General features: G+C 46.6%; 1 protein-coding gene across 1 annotated transcript in view; it reads left to right on the forward strand.

Annotated features, from left to right (window-relative positions):
- The window catches only part of CFAP73 (cilia and flagella associated protein 73), a 144,486-nt gene that overhangs the window by 81,379 nt on the left and 46,250 nt on the right, over nucleotides 1-16,857 (forward strand). Inside the window, exons 3-4 of the mRNA XM_086943243.1 lie at nucleotides 11,190-11,294; nucleotides 12,837-13,037. Coding sequence (XP_086799369.1) covers nucleotides 11,190-11,294; nucleotides 12,837-13,037 — 306 coding nt within the window. The remainder of the gene's footprint in view (nucleotides 1-11,189; nucleotides 11,295-12,836; nucleotides 13,038-16,857) is intronic.

Below are 16,857 nucleotides of genomic sequence, written 5' to 3' on the forward strand. Positions count from 1 at the left end.
TGCGCTACATGTGCACACATACCTATTTCAGGGGTGCAACAGGGTGTCCTCTTGACCCCTGGCACCCTTGAAATTGCATTCTCAATTTGCGATTCTCTAATTGCGAATCGCAAATTAAGAATTTCTTCCCATTCATTGAATGAATGGGAAGGTATTCCTTAATTGAGATTCGCAATTTGCTAATCGCAATTAAGGAATGCCAAGGAATCAAAAAATATTTGCAAATTTTTATTTACATCCCGTTTTGCGATTCTCAAATAGCGATTCTCTAAAAATTGCTATTTGAGAATCGCAATAACGGTATTTGATACACATGCCCCTTAGTTCCAAGGCCCGCCATAGAGATTTCGGAATAGTGACCAGTTCCCCCCCATCCAAGAGATTGACCTGAGACGCAGCTCACAGCACCAGTCATCCACGGAAGCTCCCCTACCTAACAAAACTAAAGTTAACAACATGGTCATAAAAAAGAGAACCCCTCCCAGCCCCTCATCCCTCCTTCAAGAAGAATCTACAAGCCCTCTTGATACAACTAATGATTATAGGGATAGCAAAATCCACCCCAACCGCCCTCCGCTCCCTCCTAATCCCAACTAAGGTGCTAAAAAGGCACTTGTAGACTCTGTCCCAGACACCAAATTACCCATGATATGCACCCTCATCCGTGCAGTTTCAATACCTTAGTCAGGACACAGGTGGGGGGTACACGCAGGTACACAGCGTCCACTCACTATTTTCAGGGGGTGGATGTCATCCACCCCGTCAATAAGTTGAGACCCACAGAAGTATGTTGAACTTGTACCGGTGTAATTTTCAGACACCGGGACACGTTCAGGAGCGCCTGTATGTTGTCTGCTTTCCATTCCCAGCAGCAAAGTGCAGGCACTGAGGACGATTTTTTTTCACATCCAGCTGGGCTGAAGATAAAGGCCGAAGTTAAGTCCTCCATCTTTAGTCCTGCTGACTCTACTAGCGGACACGAGACCTACCTGAGCGCTCCACGGCGTCTCGCTGAGCTGAGGCGCGCACTCTTGCAGCAATATAGCGGCGCTTTTTAAAAATCCTGTTTGCGTATTTTCTTTGTTCTTATTTCTTTATCCCCTGCTTTTATGGGTCATCTCCACACACTTGCATCATAATCGGCTCCTCCACCGCGCTTTAGCGGGTCCCGGTTCCTGTGGGCGGGCTGTGTGTGTTACAGTGCTTTGTGGCAGCCATATTGGGTGAGGGGTGTACGCTCTAGTGGCTCAGGCGACGGACTCCTCTTAAGGGAGGTAACCAGGGGGCTCGGTGTTGCCATCTTTAGTCCTGCTGACTCTACTAGCGGACACGAGACCTACCTGAGCGCTCCACGGCATCTCGCTGAGCTGAGGCGCGCACTCTTGCAGCAATATAGCGGCGCTTTTTAAAAATCCTGTTTGCGTATTTTCTTTGTTCTTATTTCTTTATCCCCTGCTTTTATGGGTCATCTCCACACACTTGCATCATAACCGGCTCCTCCACCGCGCTTTAGCGGGTCCCGGTTCCTGTGGGCGGGCTGTGTGTGTTACAGTGCTTTGTGGCGGCCATATTGGGTGAGGGGTGTACGCTCTAGTGGCTCAGGCGACGGACTCCTCTTAAAGGGAGTCATGCTTACGCGCAGCGGGTACGCCGGATCCCCGCCGGAGTCACGCCAGAGTCCAGCCCGTCTGCGCCCGTCAGCGTCCCGGAGGCGAGCGGGGCGGCGGGTTGGGCTCAGTCACAGTGCTTATATACTCCTGGGCCCCCCCCCGCTCCGATATACATCTGGTGAGCTACGCTCACTACAATATCTAGCTGGTGGCTGCTGCACTGTCTTTCCCGGACGCCACAGGGGTAAGTCTTGCTGCCCTGGCTGTGGCTGGCGCCCCAACCGCGCTTTATCATCGCTCCCCAACAAAGAGATCGATAGTGTTGGGTATCTCTGCATGCTGTTAAATACCAGATCTGCGTGCAGACACGCACAAGACATTTATGAGCTCCTTGATATGGAAAAGCCACTTTGTCTTATGCTGACTGAGACATGGTTGGGGGAATTTTCAAATCCTGATGTTGCCATGGCCATTCCGCCTGACTATAATATCTTCAGGAAGGACAGAGCTAAGGGAAGGGGCGGTGGAGTGGCACTGGTGGTGAAGAAATGAGTGCCATGTGCCATTCTGCCAGTGGATGATATCCGCGGCTCCGAGGCCCTTGCCTTTTCCATCACACTGGCTCCTCACCAATCCTTTAAAGGATTATTAGTATATAGACCACCTGGCCCACCTGGAACCTTTTTTGAAGACTTCGATTCGGTTTTGCTGGGACTGGCCCTGAAAGCAGAGCATTGTATAGTAGCCGGGGATTTCAACTTCCGTATGGATGATCCGTCGGACCCGGACACTATCAAACTATTGGAGGCTACGGCCCCTTTGGGCCTGATCCCCTACCTTCAGGGGCCAACGCACGACAAGGGACACACTCTCGACCAGGTCTTCTCGACATCTCCTCTCGAGGTGAAAGAGATTATTCCGGTGCTATGGTCAGACCATCGGCTAGCCAAATTCTCGATCAGAGGCACAGCTAAACCGTCTAATTCTGTGTCCCAGCAGCAGGGACGAGTCCCCAGGGCATACCATTGAGTGACCCCTGCGATGCTAGCCCAGGCCGCCCTGGATCATCCATGCCCCCTCTCAAGCGACCTGGAGAAGGACTTGGAGTCTTTGCAAGCATGGCTTTTAGATAGGCTAAACGATCTTGCCCCGGTGCTGGCCCCCCGCCTAACATCGAAACGGGTTTCGGTTCCCTGGTTCACTGCGGCACTGTCAGCTGCTCTGCAGCAGTGTAAGGCAGCCGAAAGAGCCTGGCGTTCACAATACGACTCTGTGGCTAGGCTGACCTATAAGATGGCGGTTAAGGCCTACCACCGGGACATTCGCCTTGGAAAAAAAGCCTACCTTGCAGGGAGGATAGAAGCCGCCTCCAACTCCTGTAAGGAGATTTTCATCATAGTGAGAGAATTTATGGCTCCGAGGTCCAATACATCTCAAGATATGCCCTCCAAATCCTGGGCTTCGGATCTTGCTAACTTTTTCACCAGCAAGATTAAACTTATCCAGGACTCCTTTCCACCGGTGGCGCCCGCGGGGCCGACCAATCCCGAGGATGACCTGCACCTTTCGGCCCCGCTAGGTCCGATGTTGGCCGTTTTTCCACCTATCTCAGCCCCTGCTTCCTTAGCGCTTATGGGCAATCTCAAATCTGGGTCGCCTTTGGACCCTTGCCCGGCCAAATTCTTGGCAATAATGGCGGAAGTGATAAATCCGCTGGCGAATCCACTCCTGAATCTCTTGTTGAGCCAGGGAGTGGTTCCGCAGGCCTGGAAGCAAGCAATGGTCATCCCTTTGCTGAAGAAGCCTGGTCTTGACCCTAAGGCTCCGGTCAGTTATAGGCCTATCTCTCTGTTGCCTGCTCTTACGAAAATTTTGGAGAAGCATGTACACACGGTGCTCTCCAATTTTCTGGAAACTCACGAGATTCTGCATGCCACCCAATCCGGCTTCCGCCCAAATCTCAGTACAGAGACCGCGCTCCTAGAGGTCTCAGAATCCATCAAAGGGGTTCTGGACACTGGGGGTAAAGCCATGCTGGTGATGTTGGATTTGTCGGCGGCTTTCGACACCGTCCCCCATGACGGCCTTCTCGCAAGACTCTATGAGATTGGCCTACGGGGGACGGTGCTCAGCTGGTTTTCATCCTTCCTAGCTGGCCGCCGGCAAACGGTCTGGGCCTCCCCAGATTCCGCCGTGATGCCGCCTTTGGGAGTCGGGGTTCCACAGGGCTCCATACTGAGCCCGACCCTTTTTAACATCTTCATGACCCCTTTGGCGGCGCTGGCGGAGTCGTTCGGGGCCCAGATCGTATCCTACGCAGACGACACCCAGCTCCTCTTCTCTTGTAAGAGAGGAGGAGACTTTGATGGAGAGAGTATCCGGGATTGCCTTGGGGCTGTTTTTAAATGGTTCCAGCTGAACAGCCTCAAGTGCAATTCCGATAAGTCCGAGGTACTCTTCTTCGGGTGTGCTACGGAGCCAGACTGGCAAGCTTGGTGGCCCATTAACATGTTCCCTCCGTCTTGCTCATCTCAAATTGCTAAGAACCTGGGGGTCAAGATGGACAAGGGTCTGACGTTAAGATCCCAGATCCTTGGTGTGACAGGCACATGCTTCGGCCTCCTGAAGATGCTGCGGAGGTTTCTACCTCTTCTGTCTGAGGAACATAGGAAGCTGACTGTGCAGGCTCTGATCGGCTCTAGGCTAGATTATTCCAACGCTCTCTACCTGGGCCTCCCAGAGTACCTGCTGCAGCGGCTCCAAGTTGTGCAGAACGCGGCCTCGAGGGCCATTTTTGGCCTTAACAGGCGAGCCAGTGCTGCTGGCTTGTTGCAGACTTTACATTGGCTGCCCATCCGTAAACGGATTGTTTTCAAGGCATTAACTTTGGCCTCCAAAGCTCTTCATGCGGTGGGAGCGAAGTACCTCCTAAGGAGACTTGCCTTTTACCATACGGCTCGCTCTCTCAGGTCAGAATCTCTGTTCCTGGCGTCTGTGCCGCGAGTGAAGAGAGCCCGCATTGGAGGCCGCTCCTTCGGACTGCTGGCGCCACAGTTGTGGAACACCTTGCCGCTAACACTCCGGGGAGCCACCAGCCTACTTGCATTTAGGAAGGGCCTCAAAACCTGGCTGTTTACCCTTCAGGCTGTTCTGCTGTTCTCTCTGTTTTCTTTCTGCATTTCACCTTGTTTTTTTATTACTGTGTTGTGTTATTTTGCTGTAGGTCTCCTTATTTAAAGCGCCGGGACACTCTTTTTGAGTAGCCGTGCGCTATACAAAAACAAATATAACATAACATAACATAACATTAAGGGACCATCAGGCCTCCTTTTGTTTGAATATGCTGACTGGAGCCGGCCTGGAACCTCACACTTAAAAGTAAATGCAACTAAGGGGAAGCAAAGGCATACAGCTTGTTATCTCTTCACAGTTATTTAAGAGAGGCATGTTTTTTGCTTTGTTCAGTCCCTGAACACAAATGCAGCACTTTAAGAATGTCAGATGTGTTTGTCTGTCCCAGTATTTGCGCAGATAACAATTTCAAAAGTACTGTTTCATTTCTTTATAGCGCTACGCATCCCAATGCAGGGTGTCAGAGCTCTTTACAAAACATACATATTATACATTGACAATAAATCCTGTAAGTGTGTAAATCAATGTACAAGACCAGTGACATGAGACAGGGTTACAAGGTATAGGAGTCACATGTCCATATCTCACTGTGCAATATTAGAAGATTACAATTTATGAACTGCAGGTAACAAAAGGATCTCTGTGTTATAAGCAGTACCCCGGGTACCGATCTACACAAAATAAATATCTGTCATCTGCATGTTACATGATGTGCTTAGCAGGAGACACATTCACCTTCTCTACTACTTTGATTCAAATCTGGGACTTCACAAAACACAGATCTCTCCCACAAATATGTTAAGCTCCAGAGTTATCTCACCATTACTACTATTCCCTGAGATTTACTGGGCACCTGTACAGCAGAAAATGCAGACTTTGCAACCAACTAAGCAGAACAGATCTACTGCCATGCATCTCCTTGTTGCCAATATTTTTGTGGCAGGGTTTTAAGAAAAAATTTATTAGCTGAGGCCCAGATTTTGTGTCCGGATTGCTCCACTTTTTTTGCACAACCCCAACGCAAAGTCTCATTTGTTAAATCTCATAATGCACTTAAATGTACTTATGATATACCTGTGAAACATGTGTGAGGTCTTAATATCTGATGTCACTTCTTGTTATATCACTTCCTGTGATGTCATGTGCAATGTCACGCGTTGTGACATCTCGTGCTGTGATTGCACGCGTCATGCTTTCACTTGGTGGAGAAGTGTGGCTCAATGGTTAGAGCGGCAGACCCTGATGCAGAGGTCTAGCCCGGGACCAGGGTTCAATTCCCCGCCTCGGCGGGTCTTGAGCTCAAAATTCCATGGACCTGATAATTCTTGCCTCGGTGCCTATTCCAATCATAGAGTCCCACTCTGCAACTCTGGGCAATAGCTTGCTTAATCTCCACCACGGCCCCCACAATGCTAAGGATGCCTGGCCTCCACCTTGGGGGTGCCCAGGAGTGGACGCCTCACAGGGAAAGCCAGGATGGGTTCCACAGCGGTATTCATACAAGTGCCTTGAGACCCTTGTGGGTGAGTAGTGCGCTATACAAGTATCAATTTACATTACATTACATTTACTTGCATACTACCTAACTTGGTTAGTCCCCCCACTTCTTTTTCTAGGACTTGTGCCCTGGCCTTAGGTGTGTCAGGATGCAGCAGGATTTTGCTCTCCTTGGTGGGAGCTACAGCAGGGCACGTATAGTTGGTCATCTTGCTTGGACAGGGCCGCCTCTTTCTTGTAGGTGCATACGTTTTCAGTGTTCTATCAACGCCTGTTCCTTCATAATACTCACACAAACAGTTCCTTTGTTGATATATGAACCTATCATGTGTTCTACACTCTACAGCGATCTGAAGATTTTGTAAAGGTGGTCTTACCTACAATTTATCTACCACTCTGGTGATCTCAACCAGTATTTGGAGTTCTTAGATAAATTATTACTGGGTAGAAAAAAACTCCGGGTATACCCTCAGGAATACCTTTTATTTATTGATCGCCTTGGATGGTGTTAAGATTTTTAATATTATGGATGTTTGGTAAGATGCAATGATTCGTCTATCCATGGGATTTACAGCCTGATTCATCAAAGGTAATTGCGCTCGCAAATGGCCAGATTCTGAGAATCTGGCCCTTTGCGAGTGCGATTTTTGCATTTGGGATTCATCATCCCAAATGCAAAAATCGCTATTACCGAAATCGCATTTTTGCGAGGAATTGGTTTTAAGGAATCTCTAATAGAGATTCCTTAAATGCAATTCATCAACCATTTAGAAATTGCGAAATCGCAATATTTGGTCGCAATTTACCACCAGGTCTGGCTTGGTGGTAAATTGCGAAAAAAGAGTAAAAAGCACTTTAGTGCATTTTTTTCTTTTGCATGTTACACACACACATGTCCTTTGGACATGTGTGTGCGCAACACCTGTTCAAATGTGCATTTGAGGGGTGTTACAGGGTGTCCTTTGGACACCCCTGGCACCCTTCAAATCGCTATCATAGGAATGAATGGGGAGTTTTTCCTTATTTGCGATTAGCAATTTGCTAATCGCAAATAAGGAATGTGTAGGAATCGCATATTTTTTTGCGATTCCTACATGAATCCCTTTTTGCGAGTCTGGAATAGCGATTCCTTATGATTCGCTATTTCAGACTCGCAAAACGGCCCAATGATGAATAAGGCTGCAAGCCCGCTAGGTATACACTGAGAAATGTTACAATTCTTGATTCCTTTCTGTTTTTTAAAGGAACTGATTTCGGTTTGTATTGATTGCACTTCCCAGGCTGTTTGAGTTACTCCTGTGTCTACAGACCCTGTCGACAGCCTGTAGCCGCGAGCTTTTTCTTCCTGTGCTGAAGTTATTAATGCTAGCTCTGCCAATTTCTGTTGTCCTGGTAGGGTTTATTGCTGTTTGCCTCAGCTTCCAAGAAAAGTAGCAGTCTCACATGCTTTACTCTAGACAGTGACAGGTTCTAGTTCAATAAACGACTTCGGTTAATAATGCAGATTAAGTGCTTATTGAACTGTTTCTCAGCGTTATGGGGCTCTGCATGCCTTGACTGTTATATGTAAATAGTCCATCAGTTTTAAGCCTGGTTTATGTCCACACAAGGCATCTTTCAGAAAGAAAGTATATATTTGTATTTGTATTTGTACTGGGTTTTATATCGCGCCAGCTCACCGACAGGTCTCAAAGCGCTACTAACCAAGTGCAGCAACAAGAGGCAGATGACTATAGAGATTCTAGAATACCAGATACTAGGAAGTAAATGCGTCTTTGAAGAGTAAAGTCTTCAAAGACTTCCTGAAGAGGAGAAGGTTGGGCTCTCTACGAAGCACCTCCGGTAGCTTATTCCAGATGATCGGAGCCTGAACTGAAAAGGATCTGCCTCCTTTAGTTGCCAGCTTGAAGCGTGGACAGGACAGCAGAAAGGAACCGGAGGATCGTAGGGCGCGCTTGGGTTTGTATAATTCAAGTCTCTCTTTTATATAGGCTGGCGCCTGTCCATGGATTGCTTTGTGACAGATGCACATACTCTTAAACTCAACTCTTTGCACCACCGGCAGCCAGTGAAGCCTGTAGAGCAAGGGGGAAGCATGAGTCCGCCTTGGTACACCAAATATCAGGCGTGCAGCGTCATTCAGAGTAACCTGAAGACGATTGGATAGATTTTTTGGGAGGCCAAGATATAGCGCATTGCCATAATCAATTCTCGACACTATTGTAGCCGAGACAATGGTTCGCAGCATATTCCATGAGAGTAAGGGAACGAGCTTCCGCAATTTCCTGATTAGGTTGGTACAGGAACCAACTACAGCGGACACTTGGTTAGCCATCGAGAGTTCCTGATCAATCTTCATGCTGAGGCTCTTAACGCTAGGACACGGTCTTGGAGTGGGTCCGAGTTCTTGTGGCCAAAACAGATCGTTCCAGGGAGAGGTCAAGGTTGAAACTACGAGAACCTCTGTTTTGTCTGGGTTGATTTTCAGTAAATTGGACGACATCCAGTTCACTGTGAATCGTAATATGTCTTGGGCCGTGGACTGAGCCGATGATGTATTGTCGATACTCAGCAACAGCTGAGTATCGTCGGCATAATTAAAAACTTTACAGTTCATATTTGCCAGGGACTCTATCAATGGCTGCAGGTACAAATTGAATAGGAGTGGAGAGAGCGCGGAGCCCTGCGGGACTCCGCAAGGTAAAACACCCTCACCGGAGACCTGATCTGCAACCTGGATTCTCTGCGTCCTCCCAGATAGGAAGGCTGTTAGCCATTCGAGGGCTCGCTCTCCTATCCCGAGCCGAGCCAGTCTGCCCAGAAGCAATGCATGGCTGACAGTATCAAATGCCGCTGAAAGATCTAGTAATATCAGGGCACTTGGATTTTTACTGTCAGCCATGCATCTGAGCTCATCCAGTACAGACAACATTACCAATTCTGTGCTATGGTGAGCACGAAAGCCAGCCTGCCGCTCCTGGAGAAGATGGTGAGATTCCAGGAGGGATGACAAAGATTTTAGCACGTGCTGTTCCAACACTTTTGACAGAAATGGCAACTGAGAAATAGGTCTGTAGTTCTTCAGGCTGGATGGATCTGCCCCGGGCTTTTTTAACAGGGGTCTGACGCGTGCCTCTTTAAAGGAGGTAGGTAATGCGCCAGTAACTAGTGAGGTGTTTAGAAGGTGTATATATATATATATATATATATATATATATATATATATATATATATATATTAGTCTTTTACTTGGTTATTCATTGTTATTCACTTACTTTTGCGCCATTCTTTATTAAGTAAAAATCTCATGCAATTCACCATTATATAATGCCCACATTCCCACATTCTACTTGTACTTTCCCCTCGTATTGCTGCCAGACATGTAGATTGTCATCAGGAATGTGGAGACATTCTCATTCACCTCTTCCAATATGACCACCATTTCAAGAGCTGTAGTATTCCCTGTTGCGTGCCCACCCACCTTAGTCTTGGTGCCACTTCTCAGGTTCCTTTTATGCTAGGCTCTTTTTCATCACTCAGTAATATCGCCTTAAAAAGGTTAGGTCCTTTAGTACAATCGCCACAGCGTATGGCAGGAGCTACTTTCCCCTCCTCTGTGTGGTCATGGGTGCTCTCTGTACCCTCTGTGGGCATTCATCTTTCCCGCTTGCTTGCGGATTCCTCTTCCCCCGCTACATTCGCATCATGGAGTTCCCGTCTCTGAAACAATCATTGTGGGGTTATTCCATGAATTTGATTCCTGTGTATCTGGCCTGTGGCCTGTGATCATCAAGGAACTCTATCGAAATGCCTCTATTTTCCTCAGCCCAGACTCTGTCCCCCACTGGGATTAATTTTTAAAAGAAATTAGCGGAAAGTTTGGTTTGTGTCGGAAATATGCCAGAAGACTTTGGTTATTGGTTATGTACACACGTCTGATTGGTTTTGTTAATGCGTAGGGGACTCAGTGATTTGTTGTGGATAATGCACAAAATGTTATGCTTTGTTACAGGAATACGTTATGGTGACTGTGAAGCCAATTCGCCTTGGCCTAGCAATCTCAAGGCATCTTTTTATTGAATATTGCCTATTGTCTCCATTCAACTAGAAATCAGATACTACTGAACGCGTACTCAATGTTAAGAACCTCCTTTTTAGTCTTTAACTGAGATCATAGGGATGGAAAAACGTCAAGGCTTGAAGGATGTTGTGGAAAATATAGAGTTAACACTATATTGGAGCCCAGTAGATATAAGGCCTGATTCACAAAGATGTTGATGTGTTTTAGTAATGTAGTACTCCTCGTTGACTGCCTAAATCCAGGAGTAAGCAGAATTGCAGTCCTGGCATACCACCTGGGTATAGATGGGAGTGCCAGCAAGCATTGTCTTACTCAACCTGGGCTGCAGGTAAAAATCTTGGTATTACACGGCTGTCAGCCACCACCACCGTTAGTCATGTCATGGTCTAGATGTGAGGATGGAGAACCCCCATCTTCCAATAGAGGTGAGTACTCTGCTGCTCATCAAATAACTAGCATAATTATCTACAGTACCTGCTAGGACATAGAATCGATCTCTTGGGTATTGGGTAGGGAGCATGCTAGGGACATCTAAATATGATGCGGCCAGGAGCACAGTGGGACACTCCTGTTTTGTTACAGAGTTTTGACTCAGGAGGAATATCATTTGTTTTTGAGTGACACAGACATGGCTACTATGATTGTCCTATATATGTTGTTTTAAGGGAATAATTAGAAAATTGGTGATGTTTTTAAGGAAATATAAAGTAAATGGTGCACCATTTTATGGAAATGTTTGTAGAAGACGACGCGTGTTTGGTTGCTCTGACATGTAAAGGGCATATGCAAAGCCTGATGTTTATAGAGATATGATGAGATGACTTGAAGGGATGATGGAACGTTTTTCTAGTGTGTTTTGTCCCCTCCAGGAATTCCAGATGAAAATGGAAAGTATTCAGCAGCGTCGGGAGGAGCTGGAACGCAAAGAAGAGCAGCTCAAGGACTCCATCTTCAAATTCGACAGATTCCTCAAAGTAGGTTCTCTTTGCATCAAAGTTGGTGGGTATTTACAACAAATTAAAGGGAGACATTCTTCTTTGGACCACTTGTCCTGCTTTTGATCTACCTCCATGTCCCCATGTTCTGCTTATGGCAGTTCGGCTGGACTGTCACCATTGGAGCAGAATCAAGACTGATTTGCATATGACTGGGTCCAAACTGAGGTAGCATGGTGTGCAAAAAATGATGGACTGGGAGCCGGTCGAGTAATTACCTGTGGCTTAGATCAACTCAAGCATTCCATCCATCACATTTTTGTATAATTATTTTTGTTGTGTGGCCCGCCCATGATCTTTCATTGGGTTCTTGTGCGCATTAAGCATGTGATTTGTTCATGGGTTCCCGTGCTCCACCTGTGATAGGTCACTGGGCTCCTGTGTCAAGCTTGTGATATGCTATTGGGATCAGGTGTTGTGCTTGTGATTGGCATCAATCACTTTACTTTTATGTCTTGGTGCTTGTGAAATATGCGTGGGCTCCAGTGTCCAGCGTTGTGACCTATTCCTCAACTTGTCTGTTCTGCTTATGATCTGTCACTTGGTTTGGTGCTCTGATTGCTGTGTTATGTCCTGGGGTTCTCTGTCCTTCCAGTGATTAGTCACTACTCATCTATGCTGCTTGTGATTTGCCACAGAACAGTGTTGGTTATTGTGACGTGTGCCCTGGTTTCTGGCTCCTGCTAGTGAGTTTCCATTGATTCTGTATGCTCCTTATCTCCTGCCCTTTGTGATCTGTCCGTGGGGTCTGTGTCCTGCCCACGGTCCATCACCAAGCTATGTTCCCGATCTGTCATTGTGCTCGGTTTCCTGTCTAAGATCTGCCACTATGTTCCTGTGTTGCTTTTGTGACTTGTCAGTTGTCCAATGTCTATTGCTTATCTGCCCTTGGGCCCCAGTCTCCTCTTGAAGTCTGTCACTGCGCTTCCCCATATTCAACTATCTGACCATACGCAGAACGTAAAGATACTGAATGTCTTGCGATCTACCTCTGTTTAGGGTTCATCTTCGGACACCTCTAATCATTAAATACCTGAATGCCCTAAAAGAGTTGTTTGCTTGCTTTTATTTTATATCATTAGATTAACTTTGTCATATATAAACATTATCATATAGTTTAAAAAACCTTGCATTGTTCAACTTGTAATTTGATCTGTACTGAGGTCAGAGCTGTTGACGTTGGAGATGGTGTTACTATGTTACAATGGATGTTCATCTCTGATTACAGAAGTCTCATAACACTATAACCCATACCAGGTTTCCTGGGCATTCAAAAATAGGAAGAAAAATGGAAAGGTTACAGGCATTTTGGAGATGGCCCTGTGACAAAACAAGACCTCCAAGGTCTTACCATGGATGAAAATACATGGTCAACAGCAGCTCTTACAAGCTGAAGCCGTCTCCCAAAATGGCACCTCTCTCAACAGGACGAAGTGGCCTATCTAAGGGCAGAAAGCAGGTTTGAATGGGAGAAGCACTGAGTTCTGCTAGCCTCATGCATGGTTTCTCTGAATTGTGCAGGAAAATGACTCCAAGCGAAGCCGTGCGGTGCGGAAGGCCACTGAGGAGCGTCAGCTGACTGGGCAGAAAGAGAAGGAGGCCATACGCATACAACAGGAGATCACACAGTTAGGCGAGCAGAAGGAGCGGCTTCAGCAGCGCATGGCCAGGCACGCCGTCTTCCAGAAATATCTGGAAGGTGTGTTAGAAAAATCAGATGAGGTAAGGTACCTCCTTCCTGCTACCTGTCCTCACTCAACCTATTACGCAGAGTGTTTCAAAGCAGAACACCGGAAGTGGGCAGCCCTTCCACCCTCCAGACATACTCACACCTTCGTTATGCAATACTTTCTTCTTTGAAAGGCTCCTCATGCTGTGATAATTCGGTTTCTTTCCTCTAAGTCAAAGATCCTCTCCCGCTGTGCCTTTGGTCCACCCCTACACCGCGCTTTTTGTCTCCTCTCCACTGTTACTTGTCTCATTGCCACTCTGTCGTTTGACCCCCTCTCTGGGCTTCCCTCTGCAGTACTGTCATTCTTCTCTTCTTCTTTCCCTCTGCTGTGTCATGTCTCCCTCAGTCTGTGCTCCTGGTTTCCATAACCACAGCTGCACCCTTTGCACCCTTTGCCTGCCCTTCTGGAGAAGTGTGGCTCACTGGTTAGAAGCGGCAGACCCTGATGCAGAGGTCTGACCCGGGACCAGGGTTCAATTCCCGCCTTGGCAGGTCTTGGGCTCAATGTCCACGGACTCGATAATTCTCGCCTCGGTGCCTACTCTAATCATAGGTCCCACTCTGCAACTCTGGGCAATAGCTTGCTTAATCTCCACAACTTCCCCGAAAGCGCTGGGATGCCTGGCTTCACCTTGGGGGTGCCCAGTAGGGGGCATCTCACAGGGAAAGCCAGGAAGGGTTCCACAGCGGTATACAGCGCCAGGATGCCTGAAAGGTGATAGTGCGCTTTACAAGTATACATACATTTACATTTATATTTACATTTACATTCTACACCATAAATGTTATTTTCCTCTCTCACACACCCTCTTGTGCCAATGATCTTCCTAGTGGCCATGGTCTCCAGCCAAGCCTTTTGATCCTTATCAACAATGTCCTTGTTCTCTCTCTTAGCTCAGCTTTTGGTCATGTCCCAGTGAGTCTACGGTCCAATTTCCTCCTGCGGTGGTCTAGTGACCTCGAGACTACTCCACCCTGTGCCCTTCCTACTCACTCACCCCTGCTGCAGCTTTAGTCTCCTCCGCCCAATCACGGCTCAAGTTCAAAGGTCAGACTGCATGAACATAGACCCAAAACATCTACTTTCAAAATAGATACCTTACTTAACTATCTTCCTTCTTATATTTCAATCTATTTTAAATTCCTAAATCCAGCCAAACTAACCTCCCTGTTGTGAGACTATTCTACTCCAGCCCCGTCGTACTTGCAGGAAAACGCTTGATAGTGTATTTTTGGCACAGGAAGAAATGTGCAGGCGTTTTTGACTCTGTTTCTGCAAGCTATATTTTTGCAAGCTACACCATTCATATGTGTGGTCCCCACAATGGTCCATGTGATCTTTTTGCTGTCCTTGGTTCCCGACCAGAAAGCTTAGTGTCTTTAGTCTAGGTCCCCTTCAAGCCCTTCACACCTGTGCCACCTCTCCCCCACCACACACACACATAAATATATCACTGTTTTCCCTCTTGGTGTAACAGAATATTCATTACAGATGTCACGTTACAAGAAATACACGCTCTCCCTGTTTTTGTGCATTTGTGCCACAGTATTTGCATCTGTTCAGCAGCTGCTTTAATAGGGTATATAATGAGAATATTGGAACTGTCCGCTTAACTGTTTATTACCCCTTGGACGCGCTCGTCATGATGTACACCTCCATACACTCATGACGAGCTGAGCTCGTCATGAAAAATGGGAATCAAGAAATATCAGCATTGACGATGAATCTCCTAAGCATTGATGTGGTTCGATGCTCATGACGAGCTCAGCTCGTCATGAGGCACAGTTGAGCTGTGCTGATGACGAGCTGAGCTCGTCATGAACAATGATAAATCTGAGATTTCAGCACCGGAGAAAAATATCCCTAGCAGCCAAGGTGTTAAAAGTGTTGCTCCACCAAATACCAGCTGGAGTGATTGGAATAAACTAGTGAACAAGTGTTTTCCCTCGGATGAGGGTTTGATTTATTGTATCTTGGCCAATTAGAATTAACTCTTACATCAAACCAAAGGAACCACATGGGTTTGAAAGGAGCAGATTCACTGAGTGCACAATGTTAATACTTCATCTATAGGTGGGTAAGTGGGCTGAAGATGAGACAGGTAAAAAGAATATCAGGGTTTGGGGCAAAGAACCCAGGAGCAGAGCTCTTGTTTCTACCACATCCTATGGCCCCACCACCCTCGGCAGCATCCACAAACTTCGAAGTGCAAAGGGACCCTCAGATTGAGCACTAAATAAATGAAGCCCCCTCTGAGAGAACTACAGAGTATAAAGTAGTCCTTGGCATGAAGCCAGTCTGTGTCCCTCGTCACTCAGGGATTCTGGTTGCAAACGGTATGGCTCAGCAGTAAACCCCGGGTGTCCGACAGAGCCCTCCATCGGGGTGGTTGCATTTAAAGGAAGTTTTGTAGAGTTATCACAAGTTAATCTCTGTAGTAACTTATGAATTCCTGGTTTACCAGCCCCACTTTCTTTTATAAGTAGGATGTCCGTCTTCGCTATGAGGAGAGACCAGATGCACACATCATAGAATTGAAAAGCAATGGGGAAGTCAGAGATACAGTGTGGTCTACCCCCACATAGGCCCCAGTTGCCTTACTTCTTCAGTTCCTTGTTTCCTTGCCTAATTCTGTAGCATAAGGAGTTTAGAGTATAGCAGGTGGAATACTAACAGAACTGAGACGTGGATAAGGATTCTGGTTGGAAATGTATATAGCACATAAGCTTTCCCTCTGCTAGGCAACCCAGAAAAAAAAGTGCATGTCCCATGGACGGTGTCAGGAAAATGGATATATTAATTCATATTTTTGTGCTTGTTCGTTGTTTATGTTTGCGTACTGTGACATGAGGAGATTTCAAAGCACGGGTGTGAGGGAGAGTACCATGTACCTTTAGTGTAATCATCCTGGCACAAACAGAAGGAACACATTATGTGGCTCCCAAATATAGGTGTTAATTGGCCATTTTGCTAGTCGTTGACCCACAGCTGTTCTTCTGTTCAAAGGGATGGTGGCAGGATTTACCCCAGAGTGAACACTGCTTCCTAAACATGGCAAATGCAAGGTCTCTGTGAATTTCCCAGTAGCATGGGGATTGCAACTGGGCCTAGTGAATTTTAATTTATGGGTTTTTTCTACTTTGATCTGTGACTTGCAGGTTTTCAGACAAAAACCTATAAATCACACTGTAAAAAGACACTGTGCGATAGGACGAAAACTCCATGTCAAAATCATTTACTTTGCAGGACTTTGGGGGTCTTTTGAATCAATGAACCACCAAAGCCCAGACCAGAGGCTGGAAATCTCCCTCCAAGCCTCGAGGTTCACAGAAATTCCTTACTTCGCCCCAGCCCACCTAAATAATCTGCATTTTATGCATTCTGAGCTGAAAAGAGAGTGGTGGGTAAAAGGCACCTCTTTGAGGTTATTCCAAAGCTCTGGGGTTGCCTTGGTAAATCAAGCAGAAACCTTGAGAGCAACACTTTGTGGCCTTTTGTCCGAGACCTAGTGGAGATAAATGAAAGATATTTATTAGTTATTGCACCGTTATGACACAGGTTTAAAACCTGATTGGTGTTACAGAAAACTTATATTTTTGCTGTTGAGTGGGAGGTGCAGATGTTTTTTTGTGCCACCGGTGTGAGTTTAGACAGTTTTAGCAACCTCTGCCGTCTGATCAATGCAACAATAGTTATCCACTTAAACACCATGTCAGCAAGTCATGTAGAGGTACCCTGCTTCAAGGCTTAAATCCTGGATTCTCTAAAGTGTTCCTTTTTCGGTCCCGCGCCTAGCGTTGCAGTGCGCA

This window comes from Lissotriton vulgaris, chromosome 11 (assembly GCF_964263255.1).
Source record: "Lissotriton vulgaris chromosome 11, aLisVul1.2, whole genome shotgun sequence".
Classification (NCBI taxonomy): Eukaryota; Metazoa; Chordata; class Amphibia; order Caudata; family Salamandridae; genus Lissotriton; species Lissotriton vulgaris.